Source organism: Mycteria americana, chromosome 7 (assembly GCF_035582795.1).
Source record: "Mycteria americana isolate JAX WOST 10 ecotype Jacksonville Zoo and Gardens chromosome 7, USCA_MyAme_1.0, whole genome shotgun sequence".
NCBI lineage: Eukaryota > Metazoa > Chordata > Aves > Ciconiiformes > Ciconiidae > Mycteria > Mycteria americana.
The window spans coordinates 63502573-63526911 of NC_134371.1; the positions used below are offsets into that span (position 1 = coordinate 63502573).

Genomic DNA, 24339 nt, shown 5'->3' on the forward strand with positions numbered 1-24339 from the left:
CTCCATGAGAGATCATGAGGAAGAGTCAGAAGTCCACAGGACTAAGCCCACATATTTTTTTGGCTGTGGGTGGTACCTGTAATCCAAAGGTCCAACCCAGACCTTGGCTGGAGCAGGACCCAGCAACAGTGTCCAACTTTATTGTTCCTTTAGTGAAAATTACGGGAGTTGGGAAGTTGGCCTCTCCTTAGGTCACAAAGTTGGGCCAGAAAGAGACAACACAATCCTTGTTTCCATGTAACTTTCTTCCTGTGAGTTGCTTGGATTTGGGAAAGAGAAGAATAGAAAGCTTTTAAGGCTGAGATAGATTTATGAATAGTGAAAACTTGAAGTCTAAAATATTCAGTTAGCAACTTTATTCCTAAGTATGCATTTGCACATGCTTGGTATTCATGCATGGTCTGTATGCAAACAGGTCTGAGTTTATTTGCTGTTTTTCTTTTAAAGGCCATGTTCCCTCATTACAGAGGATACTGCACAAAATGGGGGGGGGAATGGGATTTTTCTGAGATTGGATACGATTTTTCACAGGAACAGGAGTACAAATGCAGCATGTGAGCTATCAAGAACTCAGTGGGCACCAAAAATAGCCCCTGGATAATGAGCTTTTATTTCAGACGGTGGGCACGTAGCCCGGCTGCATCTGCAATGTGGACAGGCCGTTCTGCAGCTGTTCTCCCTCTCGTCCCCGTTCCTTCGGGCTCCTTGCCCCCACGGATGTCCCCTCCCGAGGACTGGGGCGCCCAGTGCTTGCTCCCTTCCTGCTCCCGCCTCAGCATGCCCTCCCCTCACTCCTGCCCTGCACCGCTCCCCTCCAGGTAACCCCAGGGGCTTGTTATTTGGGGGCTTCTGGGAAAAAAAGGCCAAGGATAATTGTATATTCCCCAGAGGTTTTATCTCCCCACAAGGGGGTTATGGCCCCTTTTCCCTCCCTGGGTGCTGGGAGGGGCCTTAGGGCCCACGCTTTGGTGCTGGGGGTCAGATTGGATCTGGGGAGCCTGTTTCCCTCTGCTCCCCATGTTCACAGAAGTGGAGGCTCCTCCTGCCCCAAACGGGCAAAAAGGCCCCACAAAGGCGCTGGCGCTGTCCCGCCCGCTGTGAGGAGAGGAGAGGCCCTGGCTGTGGCGGCTCCTCTGTGGGGAGGGAGGTGGCATGAGGCCAAGGCCTTCCCTCCTCCAAGATGGCGCCCTGCAAGCCCCTCTGCAAGGGACAGCATGACCTTGCAGGTGACTGGATGTCCCCAGCCTTGGCTGGCAGGAGGGGTGAGTTGTGGGGGACACCAGCGGCCATGCTGCCAGGGAGGGAGGCAGGGTGAGGGGCTGGAGGGACAGGGGGCGAAGCACCTTTGTGGTGTGGTGAGGGGCCTCCTGCTCTGCCTCAAAGGCCTCGCCACACCATGCTGTGGTGTTTGGTGTTTTAGTGTTATGTTTAATGAAAAAGAGGTGCTTTACACAGTAAGTAGATACTCTTCTAAGGAAAAATGAGTTAAGGAAAAAAAAAACTCCAAATGAAAACTTTTGACCAAATTTGAACGGGGATGTGGTGGGGCAGGAGAAAGGCTGCAAAGTGCTCCCTTGGGGGAGCGTCGGCAGCTCCTAATGAACTGCCAACTGCAGACCTCTGGCAGCAGTGCAGCATCTCTGCGGGGCTGCTTCCTCTGAGGGTTGCCAGCCACCCTCCTTGCAGCTGGCTCTGGGTCAGACAGCCACACCGGGGTGAAGATCTGCTGTATCTTCTGAGCTTTGGGGACTTGGAGATTATTTTCATTAGCTCCCTCCCAGAAATACTACAGGATTGTCCATTAAAAGGGCTGTTGGGGGAAGGATCCTCCAACTTGTGCAGGTGCTGAAAAGTTGGGCTGGCAAGCCTGCTCCTAAGGAATCTGTGGTACAAACCCCCTCCTCCTCTTTTGCTGCTTTGCAAGAGGGATAGAGGGGACTTTTCTTGAAAAGGCTGAGGATCTGGAGTAGCAGAAGTTAGGTTTGTGCAGGAGTGAGGCTACGGACCTGCATTAACAAAGTGGATGAGAACAGGAAGTGTCCTCCTCCCTGGGACTCAACTGCCATTTCTTCTGCTCCTTGGTGGTCCATGCAGAGGGGAGAGGCAGGAGGGGTCTGATCGAAACTTCACAATTGTTCTCTTTTGACAGTGGTTCCTGGTGGTCAGAGTTTAGGTTATGGTGCTGTTTGTCACCATGTTGGCTGAGCCCACTAACTTTTTTACAAATTTGCTTACAAAAAAGTAATAAGAATAAAGACATATTTTACAAATAATATTTTTGATGGGAAGTAGTCTCTTGGAAAGCTTCCATGATCTAGTCCAATATCCTATTAACTGATTTCACTCTATACTGTAATATTGGTGAGTCTTTCTCCTTGGGTTTGGGAATAGTTGTCCTAAAAACTTAAACATATATAGAGTTTTATATAATATTAATTTATCCTTGTTTTCTCAAGATATTTCACTCTCTAATGGGATTAATTTATGGAGATCATTGTAATTGCTTTATTATGTTGCTAATATAAGAACAGTGAGTAAATTCCCTACAGAACTCCATTTCCTTTAGTGAGGAAAATATTGGTGTGCCCCGTAGCTCTGATTCATACTGCTATTGTAAAGTCAGCCAGCTGTGAGATATATGTGGAGGCATGGGATGATAAATGTGTTCTAATAATCCAGTATACAAACTGTTTCCATAAAAATTCTTCAGTAGTATCCAAGGACATTAAACAGTCCATCAATAAAGTCCTTCTTTAAATGGTTTTGAATCAGGCAAAGGCTGTTTTAATGCACAATTGTACAGGCTATCTCAAGTTTTCCCCATGGTAGTTCCAGAATCTGTTTTTAGCATATGATTATGATACTGTAGAGAACGTTGCTTCCCATAAAAATTCAGATTGATTTGCAGTATTCTCAGCTTCAGTTTCAGACAAGAGATGAGTGAAGTCTCATGCTTTTATTACTTAGGCTATAATTGCGTGTTTGTTGACAGTCATCAAAGAAATTAGCGTTAAAAAATCTTTACTTAGGATATATCTTTTGTACAGGATTAAAATTAACTTTAATTACTTATATAGCACTCTAGATCTCTCCCCTTCTTTGTGGTGGACCTCTGTTTCGGGTCTGTTTAATGCAGCAGTGGGATAAACCCCAAAGCACTTTACTGATGTGCTGAAGACAGTAGAATTGCTGCACCATGAGGCACCCTCATCATCCACAGCTTAAAAGATCTGGCACTGGAAGACTCACTTTGGTTGTTCCTACTCTCTCTGTAAAGCAGGTAAGAAGAACCAAAGTGAATCTTCCAATGCCAAATCAAGCAGGAACAGCCAAAGTAAGTCTCCCAGGTCGTTCCCACCTACTTTACAGAGAGGGGATGAACAAAACGTCTGGGATGCAGATAATCTCTAATACCTTTTCTGAAATTTACTCTGGAGAGCTGCAGATTACTTGCACAAAAAGTGCAGTATGGATCTGTTCATTAGTCCTGTTGCACAGCACCAGTGAGAAAACAAGAACAGGGAATAAGCAGTCACAGTGGAAATTCTCTCCATCGGAGAGCTTTGAGACTTCCTTTCCGAACTTTCTGCTACAGCTAGCTCCAACCACAGTGCTGGACTGATACCCTCTTGTCCATTCTGATTCCTCCCTCCCCAGATATTTGGTTAGGAAGGATTTCATGTCAGAGAAATGCTTTCTTCTATTAAAAAAACCCAGAAGACTGGGTGATTTATTCTAAAATAAAGATCATACATTTACTGATTAAACCATCAATAAACTATAGACTACCCAAATCTCTGTACTTTGAGTTTGTTTTCAAGAAAACTCATGAAATATAAAAGAACTATTTAAAGTATTTAAATGGAAAAGAAGATGGAAGATTAGGGTTGAAAATACTCAGTTTGACTTAGTTCTCTATAATTTCCACATGTTTTTAATAGGCTAGTGGTAAAACCCAATAAAACCACTAGAAGCAATGAAATCATAATGAAACATCTCAAGGTCAGTCTTGTTTTTCTTTTGGTTTTGCCATCTAGCCCATACAGTATTTGTAGCAGATGTAATGTGAGATATCTGTGAACATAAAACACTTCTTGTTTTGCTTCCCCTGCTTTTTCCATCTTATTAAAATACCCTTCTTTGGGGAAGGAAAAAAAAGCTAAAAAAAGCTAGAGATATTATATCCTTATTAGGAAAGTTCAAAAGCAACAATTAACTACAGTAAGTTTCATGTGGTGGGTCAAATCCTGGCTTTCAGCTAGCGTTGTGTGCAGACACATACAAGCGAACATTTAATTCCTAAATGAAATGCAGATACCTCTTTGTGATGAAAGATGACTGCTTTTAAAGCCACAGATGCAGAACTCTCTACCTTACAGAACAAAAACTATGATGGAACCTGAAAAGCAGAACTGTGACCTACCCTCAGCACATCTGTAATTCCCAGTGCCGTGAGAAGTCTAGGGTTTTGTAATGACTTAATTGAAAACACTTCAGCAACAATATTTGCTTGTTCTTGTGCTGGACTGAATGCTCTGTGCTAGTTTGGAAGGAAAGACAGCATGCCCTACCACCAAAAGTCTTTGTGGGAGTACAAATAGGTTTTAATTGTATCACAAATAGGAGAAGGAAGAGTTGTTCCATTAACTGCATAGTCTGTTCCAATAGTTTTCAGTGAGTGAGAGGCAGCCCAGAATTAGCTGTGAAGGGGTGACCAGTGAGTCACAGATGCTTGTGGATAACTGCAGACCTGTCTGCTTTGTCTTTAGTGGCTGTCTGCAAGCAACTTTGTGAGGAGAGGGGTGGCTCGCTCCATCCCTAGCCAGCAGGGGAAGGAGGTCTGATTTTACTGCAGGAGAAGTGATTAAACATGCTTCCTCTTCACCTAGCAATACTCACCATCTTGTCTTCCTGAAGCCTTCTTTATTCCTTCCCCAAAATACCACTCTCTCAGTAACAGACTGCTATGATTTTACTTTGACAGCCTGTAAAATATCTGAAATATCCTGTGACAGAAATCTGCCAAAAGTCTCAGCTGTGCCAAATCCATTCCCATATATCATCTTTTAGGCTATGGAGATGCAACTGGTGCTACTTATAAATGATGGAATCTGAGTTTTTTCCACTTGAAAGAGGAGCCTGGCAATTCCTGTGAATATTGTGGGTAGTGATCCTGTGCTTCCAGAGAGATAGAAGTGGCTAATCCAAGGTAATCATATGAGTCCCCTTTAATGTGTTATGTAACTGTCTCAGTCTTCAGCTGATTTATCCTTACCATGCAACACCCTGGTGAATTAGAAAACTACTTTTTGTCTGTTTATAGATGGGAAGCAAACCCTGCATTCTTGTGGTCACTTGACCATGAGATCACATGAGAAGTCTGAGATAGTGAATAATGAACTGAACTTAAGCAGTGACCACCCTTCCTGTTCTATTGATCTCATCCATTTTGGGTTTTGTGGGGCAAACCCTCTCATAAATTCCAGAAGTATCAATCAGTATGCTCCAAAGTAGTTAGTGAGGAAAAGTAATTTTGAGCATATGTTGCCTCCTTAGTTGTATGTGAAATCATAGGCTAAACTGAGAAATTTAATACATGTGTTTCGTTTGCAGCTCGGCCATTAGTGAATGGATGCATTAAATTTGTGTATTCTGTGGCCTCTTTTTCAAATGCAGTAAAGTCAGATATTTTCGAGCCATCTTGACTGCAAAAAGATGTGCTCCCCCACTGCAAGATAGGCAGCAGTAGCATCCCTGTGGAAAAACCTACATTGCTTTCTCTCCTCACTGTATTTAGTCCTCAGCTGGAGGACTGTGATCTCAGCCAGCTTAGTGCCTGGAGGGGAAAACCAGCAACTCCTCATCGCTGCTGTGGCTGTAATGAAAGATAGCTGTCTTGACGTAAAAACGCACCTGGTTGTTCAGTAGAGACACAGACACAGGAGTACTTAGCATTGGGCAAGATCAAAGGCAGCCTGAGTTTTCCAGATTCAATTCATTTCCCAGGTTACACATTTTGCTTGCACACATCAACCACCTTCTGCTAGTAGTTACCTCATTTTTATGGAAAGCACAGAAAGGACTGAGGTAATTTCCAAGACTATCCATCTGGCTTGAAGATGAAGATTTCCGTCTGCTTTGAAAGTATTACAAGTCAGTTTGCTGTTGTTAAAAAGGGACTAAAATTAATGTTTGTTGTAGAATTGAAAGAGAAAGCTCATCAAATGGTGACGTTACAGAGTTACTGTATTTTCTAAGTGCTTTAGAATTGCTAGTATAGCATGGAGGGAGTCTACAATTTAATGTTTTAGCTAATTATTTAGATCATCTTATTTGTATGTTGGCATACATATTCAGGTGACACAAATAAGCTTAGCTGCAATTAAGTCATTTAAGTGGCATCAATTAAGACTAACTGAGAATATGAGTAACTGTATTAGTTCCATAAACTTCTATATTTGGGTTGGCAGCTAAAAGCTCTTGGGAGTTAGTGGGATGTGTAAGTGCTTGGGTTGTGTCTCTTTCTCCCGGTTCTTATTCTTGCTCAAGGATTTCTTACAGCAATTCAACACTTCAGAACTTCCTTGGCATTGGCAAAATCCTCAAGAACCTGTTTTAAGATGTCTTTAATGATGTTTTATGCTGCAACAATCTGCAGTGGCTTCTTTCCTCTTGGTAGTATCTCTAGAACAATGCAGTTGCAAATTAACCAGCATAAAATGACTGTCTCTGATAAGTATGTGTTAATTTGGGTTACTTCCCAAATTATTTCTTCCACAGCTGTATACAATACACCACCCTCCTCAACACTCTCCCCTAGTGTGTCTTGAGTACACTTTAATTGGCTAAGTTCCCTTTCTTTTTAGCAGGGGGAGGCAACTTCAAAATAAGGTTGAATGTTGCCAGTTAAGAAATATGTTCTTTCCACATATACTTGAAAGTATTCCATGCAAACTGTTGTAATTAGTGATAGATTGGTTGATTGATTTATTTTTTTAATATAAAAGTTTTCAGATGATAAAGGTCACATGATTGTTTTTATGCTATGAAAGTAGGAGAAACATATTTACCAACACAAAGCATGCACTCTAACCTGATAATCAACAGCTTCATTATTTTTGTTGGAAGGAAGTGTGATTATAGCTGGAAAATGTGAACAGATCCATACATGCAAATATGACATGGAACCTACTGCTAGCCTAATTGCACCATGTATCAAGCTGCTTGACAACAAACACCATGAGGCACAGAAAATAGCTAACATGGAGGAAAGGTTACCGTAAAAATTATTTTAACTTCAGTGTTTACCTCTCCACAGTTGTGTCTTGTGTTCTTAGTACAGAATGACTGTAGTAGCACTCAGATGTTCTAGTCAAGGTCACACTACACTAAGAAATGCATATTTACCAGAACAAAGAACTAAAGTGCCGTAGGCCTCTAGTTAGCAGTATTTGATACCACAAATGATAAAGGTCAGGTGAGAAACTGGACCACTGCTTTCCTCCCAGCTGGTTCACGCTGCAGCTGCTGCTGTGGTGCAAGGCACAAGACAACATCAACAGAAAATAAGCTTGCCCTGAAAAGAGTTTGTAAAAGCAAAACTTAAGACACCAACCAGTAGCTCCAAACTACAGGAGACAGTGATTTATAAAGACAATGGTAAGTTATGATTGGTGTAATTTTTAGGGTGAATGGGAGGCACATGTTGCTATAAAACCCAAGTTTTAAAGATCTGAACAATATAATGTAAAAAAAATAATGCATTTCAAATTTGCAAAGTAAAACTGGACAGTCTATGAATAGGGTTTGAATGCAGAAGGCTGATTTTAAAACAGCCTATTGATTCCATAAAAATGTGCCTTCACACATAACACTTCCGCATTCCCTACTTGCCAGAGTGTAAAGGGCAAAATTGTTGTTTTCTGTATTGTGTAGGCCTTGTGTAGCTCAACCGGTGGCTTCTTCCGGTCTTTGATGCTTTATCTCAACTGAAGTTCTCCTTTTAGAAGTCGCAGCTTTTAGCACTGGAGTTGGCTTAGACCTCTTGGGACATGACTAAGCTGAAGCGTGTCAGACTAAGTAAGCTGTCTCAGTCAAGCAGGCAAAAAGGATTTGCACTTTGTAGTTAGCCAAAGGTTGTAGGTGGCTGGAGAAGAAGGTGGTGGTAAGGCTAGCAGCACTTTCTGCTTGGCAGACCATGGCACCTTGGCATGGTGTGTGGGCAGACTCATCCAAAACCACTTAGTTTGGAAATATTCATTCCAAATCTTGGATCTACTTGGCCTCTTTCTTCATCATTTTTATCTATGCAAAGTGATTGTAAAGTGATAGATGACTGGCAGGATTTTACTATCACTTCACATAGCTGTAATTGACTGTGTGAAGTTGAAACTTTATGTTATGTTCTCTTTGCTGGCAAAGCCCTGCCCTCTCCACATCCGCTTAGGCTGTTTCATCCCTGGTTGCTTGTTCTTGTCCCTGTGTCACCCCTTCACTTGTGTTGACACAACTGTTTGTTAGGACTGTGCTAAAAACATATGTGAACTGGTTTGAATTAAAAATACTTCTCATCTGATTCTTCATCTGGCCTCATAAATAATTGGGTCTGTACAGCTGGGAGAGGAGGGGAGGCAGTGCAGGAAGGAGTGGACAGCTGGGGAAGGATGAGGGAGACCTCCTGGAGCTGCCAGTGCTGCTGAGATGAAAGTATCAGATGCTGTGTTTGTCAGCTAGCGCTTCTGCCCATTCAGAGAGGCACAGACCAGCCTCAGCTCTCCCAAATCACTCATTTTAATGGCACTCTGCAGAGCAGGTCCATTACAGGACTTGTTCAGGAGCAAATTGTTCTGAATAATTTCAGTTCTTCCCTATTCTTTGTGTTCTGTGTTTGTTGTTTTCACTCTAGGATCAAATCAGGAAAACAGTTACCAACTCTATGTATTTTCAAATTAATACATAATTTCTGAGGAATTATAGGCAAATAAGATGTATGTCTGTTCTTTCTGGCTTTACCATTTGATATTTAAACTACCTATACTACAGCCCTCTGAAGCAACTAATTAGTGCATGACAAAAGAAATAGTCTGAACAGGAGCCCTTAAAGAAGAGGTGAATATGCACATCCCAGGAAAACCATTAATCATGTGTATGAAGCACTTCTGCTTCTGGTGAGTGCAGAAACTGTCCCTTTTGACTGGGTTATTTTTTCTCTACAGATGAGAGGAGCATATTACAATACCAGGCACATGTTATCTGAAACTGATATGCCACAAGTAGCTAAATATAATATGTCAAGTGTATTGGTATGAACTAGTATGTAATCTCTGGATCGAATCCCAACTTTTCAAAAGGTCTCCTCACTTCCACCTTCCATTTTGGCAGAGAAATAAGAAGACGCTAATCGTAGAAGTGCACAGACAGCCCGTTTTTAAATGGCAGGTTTATTAAAAATGTTCTCTATCACAAATATTGGAAACATACTCAGCAGATTTTATTGTAACTGAAAGATTCAGTAGATAGTGGAAAGGGAGTAACTGTCAATGTAGATCAACCACTGAATTATGAGAAATAATGGGCCAGTTTCCATAGCAAACTCCTCACAAAACCCCAATATTACTCAGCATCATTGGGTTCCAGTTTGTGTTCAGTCTGCCCTTAGGATGAAGCGTATGGTTCATGAGCTTGAGCTTTGGGTTTATACATAATTACAGTAGAACAACCTACAGATTACAGGAGAGGACACATTAGCACCAGTGCTTATGGATTAGGGCTCACATCGCCTCTGCCACTGCATGTGCATGGTACTGACTCTACTGAAGAGTTAGGTTAAAAAAAGGTTAATAAATCTGGCACTTGGAAGGCAAACTGTGCTCTGCAGTGACCTAGGAATTCTTCGTGTTATGTATCACACTTGAATGCCTGTCTCTGAAGGCTGCCCATCAGAATTACCTTAATGTGCTTTCTTGCAAAAATGCATGCTTTGCTTCACCTCTGCTTGAAGTGTTATTTAGTAATATATGTAACCCCTCGAGATCAGGAAATCAGTGTGATTTTCTTACCTCTGTTCTAAAATTAAGCACGAACTCTATATTTAGTGAATATTAGACAAAATTAGTATCTTTAGCAGTTTTGCTGAAACATTTTCACATAGCAAAAAGATCTACATAAATACAGTGTTCATAATTACTGAGATTCACAAAAAAAGGCTTTGGTTAGAAAATCAAAAAGGGTCAAATAAAAAAGACTTAAAAAAAAAGAAGCCAAAGGAGTGTCAAATACTATATTGGAGTCAAATGAGTGCAGAATAAACCAGTAGTTGTCCATTAGTTAATTTTTCAGTATTAAAATCTTCCACCTAAAGAAGCCCATGTCTCTTGCAAGCTGTGTGCCTTTCCTGATGTTCACAGCTGGTCTCCTAGTTCCAGTACAAGCAGGGTGGCGATAATTCCACATTTTCCTGTTCAAGGCAAAGAGTCCCTCTTCCAGCTGTGAGGTAGAGATTGGGTATCAGGTCACTGGGGTATGAGATACCACTGAGTGTAGCAGTTACACATTTGTTTCTAGTTCATTTATTTCAATAGTGCAGTGGTCTTTACTGTTGGATTTCTTAGTGTGATTCTCCACTGGACTTTCTTCTTGCTCCACTTGTACGGGTATGTGGTGCTGAAACCCTTTCACTGTTTCTGGTCCACGAGATTCATTCATGGTCTTCACACAGCCATTTCTCTGGTAAGCCACAATCTGATGGATGTTAATAGGCTTAGTTTCACAGATCAATGGCACCTATGTGAAAAGCATTAAAATTTGGAATACTGCCACTGTTTGCTATATACAACAGGAAAGGAATTTTTACTTTGAAAGCCTGTGGTCTGTTTTACATTCACCAGGATTATCTAAGGCCTCCATAGACTTCTAGGACCTGTTTCTCATATACACTAAAGCATCTTTGCACCATCTGGATAAAGTGAAGGTGTCTTTAAGTATATAAAAATGCCAATTCTGTCACAACTGTAATTTAACTTATGCCCACAGTAATAACTGCTTGCATCAGTAAAGTGATATAAGTAGGGTAAATAAAGACTAGAATTTCAGGACTAAGTTCAAAAGATATGGACTCTCAATGACCAGTATGCTGAGCTTTGGGCAGTTCTTGCTCTTGAGTGCAGTTACATAGACCAGTATGTATTTGTTGTTGTCGTCTTCCTTTCTTCTAACCCAATAAACTAACACTTGTCTTTTCAGTTTGCACTATTTCAAAAGAAATAGAGGATTTTATTGACATAAGTTAAATATTGAGGTGTCCTTTAAATCAAACCAGAAGTTCTGATAGGGAAAATAAGACGTAAATACTGGCAGAGGAAAGAGGTGGGCTTGCAGCTGAGAAAACTTGGCCTTTGGGTATACATTACTAACACAGTAACTAACACAAATTATGCAGCCAAAACGTATGGCAGACTAATGGTATATTTTAATACAATTATAGAGCACGATGCAAAGAAAAATCTCATAATGGATGACTAAATAATCCCTTAGGAGGGATTTTATTTTCTTGAAACATCTCTTCTTGAGTTCTGACTGAGCTCTAAATACAGCCATGAAATGTCAGGAGGCCTGTGTTACGCAAGAACTCAGACTACACTTCTAGCTTTGTAACAGATTACATACCTTACCTTTAGGTTATATGTTTAGGCTTTTTGTAGCTAGGTATATGTGTAGCCCATATATTCAGGCCTAATCCTGTCATCAGTAATTACTGCAGGTGCTAAGTGCCTCAGAAGATAAGGCCTGTCTTTCTATCTAAAACTTGAAAGAGCAGGAATTGTAAATGCATGTTGCAGGAAGACATAAGAATGGGATTTACCAGAAAGACTGTTTGTAAAATGGGAGAAATAATAATAGAAATAAAACTTTGCTATTAATACTGTTGTTCTTTGTAGAATACTACAAATGATGCACAGAAATGAAACATGCCTTGTGAAAATCAGTCCTGATGAAGAAACTTTTCTGCATAAACTATTCTGTCTTTGTGGAAGAAAGGTAGTGCGAGTCTGCCATGAGCTGAAATGGTTGGAGATTAGCACCTCCAAGCGTGATGGGCTCATGGAATTAGGAATCTCCTTTGTCAAGGATTTGAAGGAAGAGCACGAGAAGGGGTTCCTGGTATAAGGAAACACTGTATGATGCATGCCAAGGAGGAAAGGAAAAAAGCATAGGATTGGAGGGAGGCAGGGGCAGAATACAGAGGTATGTGTGGTGTATGGAATAAGATATAGAAAAGGAAAAACAAAGATGTAAGGAGGGACTTGTATGAAATGTAGAAGGCATGAAGGTGCCTGAGAATGAAGTCAAGAATGGAACAATGTGCTTCTGCTAGTCCAGAAAGGAAATTATTGCAATGGTTGGCTTCAGATTATGCTAACACAGAGGCTTGAAACACCCAGGGTAGTTGCTTTTGTTGTGAGCTTACTGATTATGCATATACACACTCATAGATATCTTTACCTCCCCCTACACACAAATACTCAAGGACATTTGTCACCCTGCCCTGTTGCTGGTCACGTTTTTAGAAGAAGGACGACTTACTGGCCGGTCAGGACTTGGGTACTGAGTGTAAGACTCACAGTTCCAGAATCTCGTGCATTTGCAGGACAGTGCAGCTGCTTCTCCTGCTTCCAGCCCCAGTGTGCCAGATGCAGCTGGCTGGCAAGCTTTGAACTTGAGTGGCTTTTTGCATGACCTCATGGAAAAGGACCCCTCCACCCCATCTGACTAAGCAGCACATTGCCCAATTCTGTCCTCTCTCTGAAACACCTTTTATAAACTAGATGAAACAAATGCGGGAGGCTGAGAGCTTGCAGGTTCCCTGCCGTAATACAGCACACGCTGGCACACCCTGGCTCATGGCGTTGTTACCTCATCACTGTCCTTCATGAATTCCTTCCGGCAGATGTGGGCCATGATCCCAGCAGCCAGCGCGTCTCCCAGGACATTGATCATTGTTCTAAACCTGTCTCTGGAAAATGAAATAGTAACAGTAAGTTGTTGGCTCTTTGGGTACATGCCTATGCCTTCATCACTGCAGTAATTATAGCTGAAGGCCAGTTTGGCTGTTTTTATGAGCTAACAACTTTAGAAATGGTAGTAAGGAGTTTGGCACAGGGCAGCCACTAGTTACTGAGCTGTGCAGTTGGGTTTTCCGGCCTTTTCAGAGCTCAGTGCCCTGTGCTGCCATATACTTGAATTTGTAACTGAGCTAACTAGAGCAGCTATGCCTCCCCATACATGCAAGCTGATTCAGCACTAAAAAGATTTAACACAGCAGATCAAGACTGTATTTACGTCCGAGTTTTTATGTTAAGGTCCAGTATTATGGCCTGATTTGGAGGCTGGTCCTGCAAATGTCTTAATTCAATAAAAGTAGAGGGCAGCCAGTACAACCAGTACCTTGTGTTAATTATCAAGGTCCCAATCTCAGCAACCAAAGTGCTAGTTAAGAAGATTATTGTCTTGGTAGAATGTGCAGAATACAATCAAAATTATTCAGAAGATTGCTAAATAGCTATGCTCACAAACTAAGCAGGCACTGACCATATTTAAATCATGTTCATTTCTGAAAAAGCTATGGTTGCTATGGCTACCAGTGGCTCTTAAAGATTCTTCATTTTCAGTTATCATCTTTTCCAATTTAAATTTGTATGCTTGACAGTACTTCGTATATATACAGTTTCACTATTTTTAATTTATTCATTTATGGGATCATTTCTTCCCTGTTTACACCTTCTACCCACTGTCTAAAAAATAAATCTATTAAAATACAGACTGTAAATACACAAAAGTAAGTGGTTGTCATAGACAAGTGTTACACTTGAAACAGCTTGGAATCTATTAGGTAAAACTGACGAGATTTAAAATAGACAATATAGCTTTTAAGTCTGAAATACGTGTTTTCCAAGAAAAACATACACATCTGAAAACTGTGTCATATTGGTAACTTAATTTATAAATGCGGGTTATAAAATGGAGGTTCAGAAATCTCCAGATGTTTGGCTTATTAAAGTCAGTGATGGTCCAATATCAACACTGCTCAGATTTCTGATCCTGTATCTTAATATAGAAAAGAATTGAAACTGTGTGCTGATTTTTTTTCAGATATTTTAGGCATGTACTCTGTGCATGCAAATGTTTATGCAGTTGCTTGCCTAATTAGCATGAAAGTTCCTGCATGAAAGGTTATTTGCGTGTGCAGTTACCCAAATTGTACATGCAATTGCAAGTAACTTCAGCAATAATATTCCACAGCTTACACCTAGATGTGGTTGTTGACGCCAGGACCCAGTCCTACACTTGTTTGCTGAATGCATTTTTCTAATTCCTGCTTTTCTGATTTTGGGTTTTGCCTTGAGGAAAATTCCCACAAGAATATGTTAAGCAGGGAAAAATACTGTTAGAGCGCATATTGATAGATGTCCCTGTTACGCATAGGCTTTTTTTTTTCCTTGGTTGATCATCAAATTTTGATTCTTGGAAAGATATTCTGAGTTGTTAATTTTGGACTGTGCGAAGAGTCAGCTGTGGTAGAGAAGACGCTGTATAAGCAGAGCTCAAGAGTTTGCACTCCCTTTTGGGCTCTGATTAGCATCTTTCCTGAAGACAGAATGTTTCTGAGGAAACAGTGCACCATACTGAAACTCTTAAAAAAATGGATTGCCTGGCATGTTGTTTGATCAGTTCTATTCCATGTTTCTGTGTGTTCGGAGTAGTCTGCACTACGCATGAGTAGAACCACACTGCAGGTCACTGTCATTTCTCCACAAAGAGGCCAACCTGCTGCTAGTGGCATTTCTTTCAGTGCAAACATGTGAGCCAGGTGTTCCAGTGGTATTTTAGCTTTAGATGATATTATTAAAGATGCAAAATTTTTACCTTGTGTTTAATAAACTAGCTGAGAAACATTTTTATTTTCTTCTTTATGTCTCTAGGCACTAGCTAAAGGTATGAAGTTCACATACGTGTTATGGCTACCTAAATGAATTGTAATACCTGCAGTGCATTGTAATGGGTATTTCAGTCTCATGGGATCATCTAACCAGCCTTCTTTAAGCATTCTTCATACTCCAGTACTTCCAAAACTAATATTGAAAGTATTCATCATGTCAACCATGTTGACATTTTGCATCTGCAGGCTCTTGAAACCACCAAGTGCCGAAATATAGAAATATACTTTTTGTATGAAAGGTCATCTGCAAAAGACAGAAAATTGGGTCTGTTCCTTGCTCACTTTTTAATACCATCTGGAACTATAGCCTGAAAAAGTTTTTTGTCTGTTGTTTTGAAAAGTTTTGTAAGACAAAAAGAAGCATAATTTCCATATATGCTGGAGGACTTACTGGAAAAACAATGAAATGTTGATGTTGCAAGAGCTGGGCAAAAACTAAGCAATATAGAGGGAAAAGGCTTTTGTAATACAGCTTAAAAGACTTTGATTTTTTTGTGCTTCATTAACTATTGAGTGACTAGCATTAACTTCAGTGACTAGCATTAGAAAGGCTGCTTTATTAAAATCTGAACTGCCATTCCCAAGTTTAGATGCCCACAGGAGATATTATTTATCCTTCACAGAAGGATATTCCTGATATTCCTAAAATAAAATACGTCTTAAAATATGCATACAACACAACACTCATTACTCCTATTAATAATAATAATATTCTATTACACTGAACAGGAAAGTAAATAATTTCTTCTCACAATTCTTTGTACAAAAAAATCAGTGGCTTAAAGTTGAATAAAATAGGATATATAACAGAATGGACATGTAACACATTTTTACCCAGAACCTTGATGTAATAAAACTCCAATGTATTAATGGAGATATATTTTATATAGATCAAATAAAAAATAATTTGGACTGTTTCCTTGTGGATGCATACGCTAGTTACATAGTTAATTGAAATGCTAATGAGCCAGGGACCGGTATTTTACAATTCATCTTCCTAGACTATTCAAAATTGTTTGATTGATTTATGGACATTTACATAAAAGCTAAGAGTTCAAATAAACTACTCCTTATGAGTTTTTAAAGTGGCTCTTCTCATGGGTGACATGAATCTTATTCTGAGTATGTTAAGTTTTAGCCTCTGCCTCTGCTGTTAAATCCTCAGTGATTAGGGATGCAGCAAAGTAACCTCTCTACAGAATGGCTGTGCTTGCAAAACATGGCCCTGCGCAGGGGGCTACAAATTGGTGCTGCCTATTTAGCACTGAAATCGGAAAGAGCAGAATTGCGTCAGGATCCGTCATGAAAGGAAGACATTATTAGTGCTAATGCAGTGCATTGCAAGTATTACATTCAGGTTGACTATATCATGGTTCTAGTTACAGTAGTAGTAGCTATATACACCACAAACAATTACTGTACTGTCATGGCTATTTCAGGCAGAGCGGTATCTGTGGTGCGGGAGTACTTGCCTGCTTTAGCACTGGTTCATGCCTCTTTGCAGAGTGCTTCACTACATTGAGATGATGTCCTTGAAGTGTCAGTGGGCTGATAAGCAGAGTGCAGGCAAACCACGTTTCCTAGGAATGTTGGCCCTTTGTCCTTGTCCAAGGCAAGGTGCCAGAGTTGCACCTGATGGACATTTGTCTGGCCTGACCTTAAAAATTCTCATGAAGGTCATTCTCCAACGTGGCTAGGTGCAGCCACTTCCATTGCCTGACTATCCTTCTAGATAAAAATCATTCTTAAGTTTTCCTGTGATCTGACTTAAGGTATATTACTTTGGTCTACTTCTTCATCCTCCCTCCCTGCAAATGTGAAGAACAGTTGATCACTGTCCTCTTCAGGACAATCTTATCTGTATCAGAAACTGCTGTGGTGACCTCTTTCAGCCTGCTCTGGTTTTAGACTAAACAAACTCCGCTTCTTCAGCCTTTCCATGTAGGTCATATTGTCCAAGTCTTATCTAGAATCTCTCTCATTTGTCTATGTCTTTTTCCAATATAATGTCCACTTCAGCAGACTATTTAATCTGAGGCCACATTAGCACCATTTCAAGCAAAATAATTACTTCCCATGCCTTTTATGTATATTTGTATCACTATACCCCTGGAGACCATTTGGCTTTTTAGCAATGTTGCCACACTGGAAACCTCAAAAGCTTAATGTTACTTACAGTGCCCAGTCAACGGCAATAATCAACGTGATGTCATCTGTTGGGAGCCCAACCGAGGTCAGAACAATGACCATTGTCACCAGGCCAGCTTGCGGGATACCTGCAGCACCTATGCTTGCAGCTGTTGCTGTGATACTTTAACAAAGAAAGAAAGGAATAAGCTTTAGCAGTGATGGGTTGCTCTGCAAGAAACCACACCATGTTTCTACAGGAGCTTTCCTAAACCATAATCCTTCTTACACAAGCCACTGCACAGAAGTGCCAGTGTTTTGTGGACAGAAGCCAGGTCAGAGAGCAAGAACAGGCCAAACTGTCTGCCCAGTGCTAAATTCTCACCCTCTACCTTTGCAGCCTTGGTGCTGGTGGGGCAGTTCTATTATGTCTTAATATCACAAGTGCAGAGAAAGGGGGGCAGCCAGGCTGTGGGCTTCTCTGAGTCAGCTTCTCATTGTTCATGGCACCACGCAATGCTGTGTGCCATGAATCTGCCAGCACTCCTCATCGCTGCTTCACCCTTGGCAGCAGAGCTCCCAGCAGACATCTCTGAGTCATCATCAGCAGTTCCTGTGCCAGGCAAATCTGCGGCTGGCTGCAGCTAGGGCCTTTAATGTCAATCCATCACAAAGAGGCTAGGCCAAGGGTAAAGAGGCTGGGCCAAGGGTGAAGTCCTTGCATAGCACATGGCTTTGCATACTTGGATCTAAATATGAAGCAAGCGTGAATGTGACTGTACCTCTTCAGTTTCTGGAAAGTATTTTTACTTGACCTTCACACCATTTTTTCAGCCAGGCAAGCAGAAGTGAATGGGAGACCAGGGCAAGAGTGGACCTGGCAGGCTTAACATTTTTTTCATACTGCTATTTTTAGGGGAGGGATTTAATTCCTTTTTCCAGGAGCAAAAGTGACTGGATATATTAATTTCCGCCCATCTGGCCACTTCCAAGAGCTAGGCCATCCAGCAGAAAGACAAAAAACGAATGTTGACAATTGTAAAAGGATAACATAAAGCATATACACTGATAATCCACTGCATTCATCAATCCAGAATTTTGAAGCTTTTGGCAAACAGTTAAGTCTCATCAACCTCCTATGATGGAAAATGAGGGTAACAGTATTCACTTATATGGAAACTGAGACACAGAGATATCCAGTATCTTGCTCACAGCTGTACAGTGTACCAGTAAAGCAGCATCAGTATGTATAACTAGAGCCCTTTCCTGCAATAAAAACATACATTTGCATGTGGGTGTGATGGGGAATGAAAAAGATTTAAAACTACGTTTTGAAAGAGTTAGCTTGTATAGCATCCTAATAGCATCGTAATAGGCAGAGTATAGATAGAAAGGAAGGGACAGAAGCTCAGATGCTGAATAAGAGATAAATACAATAAACATTAAAAGGTTCTCCAATTAGTGCTATAAACTGGCTAGCTGATTAGGACTGCATCTGCCTCCTAAGACAGGTCAGGCCAGAAAGTCTCATGACTTAATTGGGAGCAAAAATAGGAATGTTTAACTAAGATTGTACAGGCAAGCTCATCTGCTATTCCATGGAATTTTTACCTTAATGCAGATGTTTCTTCTTATAATATGCTCAGCTGATGCGAGTAGGATCTTAACTCTCTTTTTCTGCTACATCTAGGTTTGCATAATCATATTGACATAAACTGTCAACCTGGATTTTACAGATTATGAGCAAAGTAGACTGATAATTTTTCTAAGTTTTTTTCCCTCTGGCAAAAATATCCTGGTACTCAGGAATATTTGAATTTCAAATCTCCAGATCCTAAAGTATCAAGATCTTGGGCAGGTTTGGCCCATAGAATACAGTTAGAATTTGGTTTCAGATATTCAAGGTACTGAATCCACTGTGATTTCCTATTTACCCCCTTCTTCTGTAAGTCAGTCTTTTTATTTCTTTTCCTTTCTTGGATTTTTCCAATCTTCATTTGTATTTTCCTTCTACTGTCTTTACTTCTTTCTGGTCCTTATGTACTAGCACTTAATATGGGGAGTGAAAATAAAGAGATAAAATAGGGTTCTGCTAAGAGAAAGTTAGAACTTACCTTCTTTCCATTTACTATGACCCTCCTCCTCCTTCATTTTTCAAATCACCATTCTCTACTTCAAGGTCTATGTAATGTCTGCTCATGCTCTGGGCCATATTTTGGGACCACATTCTAAAAACATCTCCAAATTCAAAATCACCGAAGACTAAATTTTAGCACAGGGTTATTCCAATAATTTTCAGAGAGAGAGAGAGCGCCTGAAGCAAGAGCTCATATGGGCACAATTTATTTCTTCTGCTTCTAGTCTGACCAGATCTTGCCAGAAGCCCATTAGCAAACCTCAGCTGTCATCTGGGGTTAGTTTCAGGACTCTCCTCCTCTTGTCATGAAGGTTTTCAAGTCCAGCAGAAGATGGGCAAGGCCCAGCAGTGTAAATGGGGAAGTCATGAGGTCACTGGGTGGGTAGGTAAGCAGATCTCAAATATGTTGCACAAGGCCCTGACTATGAGGAATGTTTTTCTAATCATTTGTTCCCTGGAAACCTGCAGGTTTCGGTCCCTGAGGCATTCTTTGGCAGCCACTGGAGTTATTCTGGCAGTGATTGGTCAGCTGGGTCTTCTAGTCTTTTGGATCCATTACAGACCTTTCAAGGATGGAATATGCAGCTATAGCACTCTCTACCCACTGAGAGCGTGGTTGTTGATGAAGTTTTCTGCTTTAACAAGCAGCAGAGAAGACATTTCAAAAATATCTGAGTGATATGACATCTTCAAGGAAACCTGCCCTAATAGTAGCATCTGTCCTCCTTCCCCGTTCCCCTACTGCTCCAAGGTTTGACAAAGAGCTTCCTAACACACACTATTCCCTGTTACCTGATATAGGATTTTTTGTGTTTGCGTTTTGCATTTTTTTTAACCTTTTCCTCTCATGTAAAGATGCAAACCAGAGCTAAAGTTGAAAACAGTTCTGACATTTAAAATAGAGTTTTAAACACCAATAATAATAGTAAAATGTTCCAATCCTAGTAAATTATCAATGGGTTGCCTAAAAGTAAAAATTAGACAGTTACCCTCAAACAGAAACACATTTCTTGGTGTCCACATGCTTCTATTGAATGGCACCAGTAAAATTTCCCTTTGTACAGTCCCTGATCTCTGCATTACTTAAAGAGAACCCTTCTCTAAGGAATGGATTCTTTGATAACAGCAAAAATGAGTTTCGCTCTGAACATTGCTACATACAAGAATCGTAAGAGTGTCAGACTCAACAAGACAAGCAAATCACAGCATGTGGAATTTGAAGTTTATACCTTATAGTGATAATCTGCCCAAAGTCCAGCTCATAGTTGTTTACTTGTGCAATAAAGATGGCAGCCACCGCCTCGTAGAGTGCTGTCCCATCCATGTTGATGGTGGCTCCCACAGGCAGCACAAACCTTGCAATCCTCCTGTCCACATGGTTATTCTCCAACAAGCACTTGAAAGTGATAGGCAGTGTGGCTGAGCTGCAAAACAGCGGAGAGATGCACACATTGAATTATTTTTATTTCTGGGGAATAGAACAAATTGTAGCAAACCTTCTCCAGGCAGGGTAAATTTTACACTAACCATGTGAGCACTGCTTCTTCATTCTTTGGTATGCAGGTGTAACTCACTTGCCCTGTAACTCACTCCTTTGCTTGAGGGAGATAAACACAGTTACATGTATAAATTCTAGAGTTAGTGCAAATTTTGCTTCCCCCAAATTAAAAATGTCGTTCTCTCTTTCCCTCTTTCTTCAGAAAAGAGATAGAAATCCTGCAGAGACAGTATTGTACACTCATATGCAAGACAGGGGAAACACCCTGTGCAGTTTATTAGTAAAATCTCTGAAAACTGTTGTGCACTTACGGTTTCTAAAAAAGTCTCCTTCCAAGCCTTCTGAAATAGAAAGCCATTTTTAAACAGCAAGAGTAACCATAAACCAAGGAAAAGCATAAAGCAAGAAAGGCTCTTAACTGACTGTAAGGAAATGCTATATAAATGGCCTTAGGGATTGTTCCAGTTCTCACTGCATATTGACAGTAATTAGACAACCAGTTTAAGCAATGAATTATAATGGTAGTGAGAGCTTACAAGAGATTGGAATGCTGCTTTGGTTAAACTCTAAAACATCCCAGTGGGCAACTGACCAAGAAACTACTCCTTCTTTTGCCACAGAATGCATTAATGCAGTAACGTCCTACCTAATGCATAAGCAATTTCTTATTTCTGCAAGGGGTTAGGCAAAGATCTTCTTATCAACAGCATGCCTGAAAATAAAAGCTACAGACCAAGCTCCTGTAGTCAGGAATACACAATCCCCTTTCCTCTTTGGGACAGATCTGCCCATGTCCCTTGTGTGATCATATAACAATCACATAATTGCAGGTCATATAATAATGTGTACATATGTAAATGAGATATAAATATGTATGTGTGTGGAACAGTATGGAATGGAGTGGAATGGTATAATTCCTTCACAGGTATTTGTTTTAAAATGAGCTTCACCCCTTCCAAACCTTAACCCTCGATTTCATACTCTCTAAAAAAAAAATCTGATTTTTGTTTTCATTAACTGAGGCAATTAATTAAATATTATCTGCTCATAAATTTCCTCATTTTCAACAAGATGCATGCATTTTTAAATAGTAACACACCTAAGCATGTTTATCTTTATATTTTATCAGCCTTTTCGTAACATTTTGCATTTTACCATATGGTGTCACATTCATTAATATGTCATGATTAATTAAACTGCATTCAAGTGAGTGAGGGGGTATTTTTTATGGCACATCAGTTTGTACAGAAAATAAGTAATACCACTGAAGAAAATATACAAATGGCAAAATATTTTTCTTGCTATGATACTCATTTTAGTATACTGCTCAGTATCTGAGACTATTTAAATAGATATAAAATAGCAAACGCCTTTAAAATTATTCCAAAGTTACCTCTTTAAAGAGATAAGTAATTATAGGGGAAATATTGGTATCATGATACTAAGGTCTTTAATGTTCTGTTCACTTGTGATCTACATACCTCGAGTCATGAAATACAGTCTTTCCACTAGTTTGGACAGTTCAGATTGCTCAGTCACTGTGTTTTGTGAGCCTCACATCTGTAATGTGGCTCTGATATCTAAATCTTATAATGACCATTACCTATTCCTAATGGAGGATAACACAAGAAAGACATTGAGGTGCTGGAGCATGTCCAAAGAAGGGCAACGAAGCTGGTGAAGGGTCTGGAGCACAAGTCTTATGAGGAGCAGCTGAGGCAACTGGGGTTGTTTAGCCTGGAGAAAAGGAGGCTCAGGGGAGACCTTATCGCTCTCTACAACTACCTGAAAGGAGGTTGTAGCGAGGTGGTGGTCGGTCTTTTCTCGCAAGTAACAAGCCATAGGACAAGAGGAAATGGCCTCAAGTTGCGCCAGGGGAGGTTTAGATTGGATATTAGGAAAAATTTCTTCACCGAAAGGGTTGTCAAGCATTGGAACAGGCTGCCCAGGGAAGCGGTTGAGTCACCATCCCTGGAGGTATTGAAAAGACGTGTAGATGTGGTGCTTAGGGACATGGTATAGTGGTGGTCTTGGCAGTGCTAGGTTAACGGTTGGACTCAATGATCTTAAAGGTCTTTTTCAACCTAAATGATTCTATGATTCCATGATTCCACAATCTACAAATTCTTTCTCAGTTGTTACATGTGACCTACAAAATCACAGAGAGGTTCTGAAAGCTCTGAAATCATAACCCCAAGTTTGCAGGAATGTATTAGCAAAGTGTTTCCATGAGTAGGAGTTGTCATAATGTATTTGTGCCTGTTGTTTGAGGAAAGTAAGAGTGTTTTGAAAGGAAAAGTAGCTTCCTGCAATAGAAACACAAAAGAAAAAAGACAAGTCTATGCTTTCATTACAATATCTCTGTTTTCTATAACCTTATAAAGTCTGACTGGTGAATGATTTACTACAGCCTGGCAGTCACTACCATGAAAATCTGGACAAAAGTAATTCTCCAAGTATGCAAATAAACTGAAAGGGCAAGGAAGCAATAGAAATCTGATTACCTCTGGTAACTGGGATATATTAAACTTTTTCATGCCAGCAGTACTAATATTTAATCAATATTTACTTTGAAAAACAAACACAGCAAAGCATAACCCCCCAAAGTACACATTAGGTGTCATTTCTCTCTTGGGCATGTCTATCATTTTTCGCACATTCATTTGTGAATGACTGAAATTCTCTGTGTCTTATTTACCATAAAATGTTCACAAAATAAAGGGTGCAGCTGGGGCTCACAGATAATGTAGAAGTGAAACCCCTGGCATAGCTGCAACTAGGAGCAGACCACTACAGTAGCACTTCTAGATGTTAACAACAGGCATGGCCAGGAAGCAATTACAAAACTTATTTCCTTGTCTCCTTCCCTGCAGCTACTTCAGTTGTGGAAGGTTACTTGTTTTTAAAGGCAGTCTTTCCTTGGCCATTTGGCTTTTCTGTAACAAAACCCTGTCTAATTTATTTGAGGGAAAAAGAGGAGAAAAAGGTAATCTTACAAGTCCTTTCCACCTTGCCCACACTTTGACATACCAGAATTTTAAACCTAAATGTCTTCTTGTTCTAAGGGCAGAGACCTGAGCTGTGAAATGTGCAAATTTTAACTGACTGACATCTTCTGATTTGGTTGAGGTGTGACAAAGATTGTGCAGAACAATCCCATAATACCAATGGCACAACCAGCAAAATCTATTTCCACTGTTGTAAACAGAGTGTATGACACTGTTTTTGCAAGAATTCAACTTTTGAAATTGTGCATTATCTCACAGAGTCAGGTACTTCTTTATTTTAATTATGTGCTGTTAGAAGTAACATTTCTAGGGCACATAACTAGATGTTGGTTTTGTTGTTTATTAAATATTATAATAAAAAAGAAAATGGGCAGAATGTAAATGCAATGATGATGAAAAACATTGTGCAAGATACTGAAAGGAAGCAAATTTCCAGGTCACAGATTCTTGTACCTTCCTAGCACAGACAACTACTACATACAGTCTCACTCAAATTTATGACACCACATCTTAGAGCTAGTGGACTGTCTGTCCTATTCCTATTGAAAGACTTTCCAGAACTCACTGTTCAGAT

At 40.3% G+C, this 24339-nt stretch overlaps 1 protein-coding gene across 1 annotated transcript in view; it reads right to left on the bottom strand.

The window, feature by feature from the left end:
• Window positions 1–10545: 10545 nt before the first annotated feature.
• The window catches only part of SLC1A7 (solute carrier family 1 member 7), a 56297-nt gene continuing 42503 nt past the window's right edge, over window positions 10546–24339 (bottom strand). The window contains exons 8-11 of the mRNA XM_075509283.1: window positions 20489–20683; window positions 17172–17306; window positions 12913–13012; window positions 10546–10782 (exon numbers count right to left, since the gene is read on the bottom strand). Of these exons, the coding sequence (XP_075365398.1) occupies window positions 10546–10782; window positions 12913–13012; window positions 17172–17306; window positions 20489–20683 (667 nt within the window). The remainder of the gene's footprint in view (window positions 10783–12912; window positions 13013–17171; window positions 17307–20488; window positions 20684–24339) is intronic.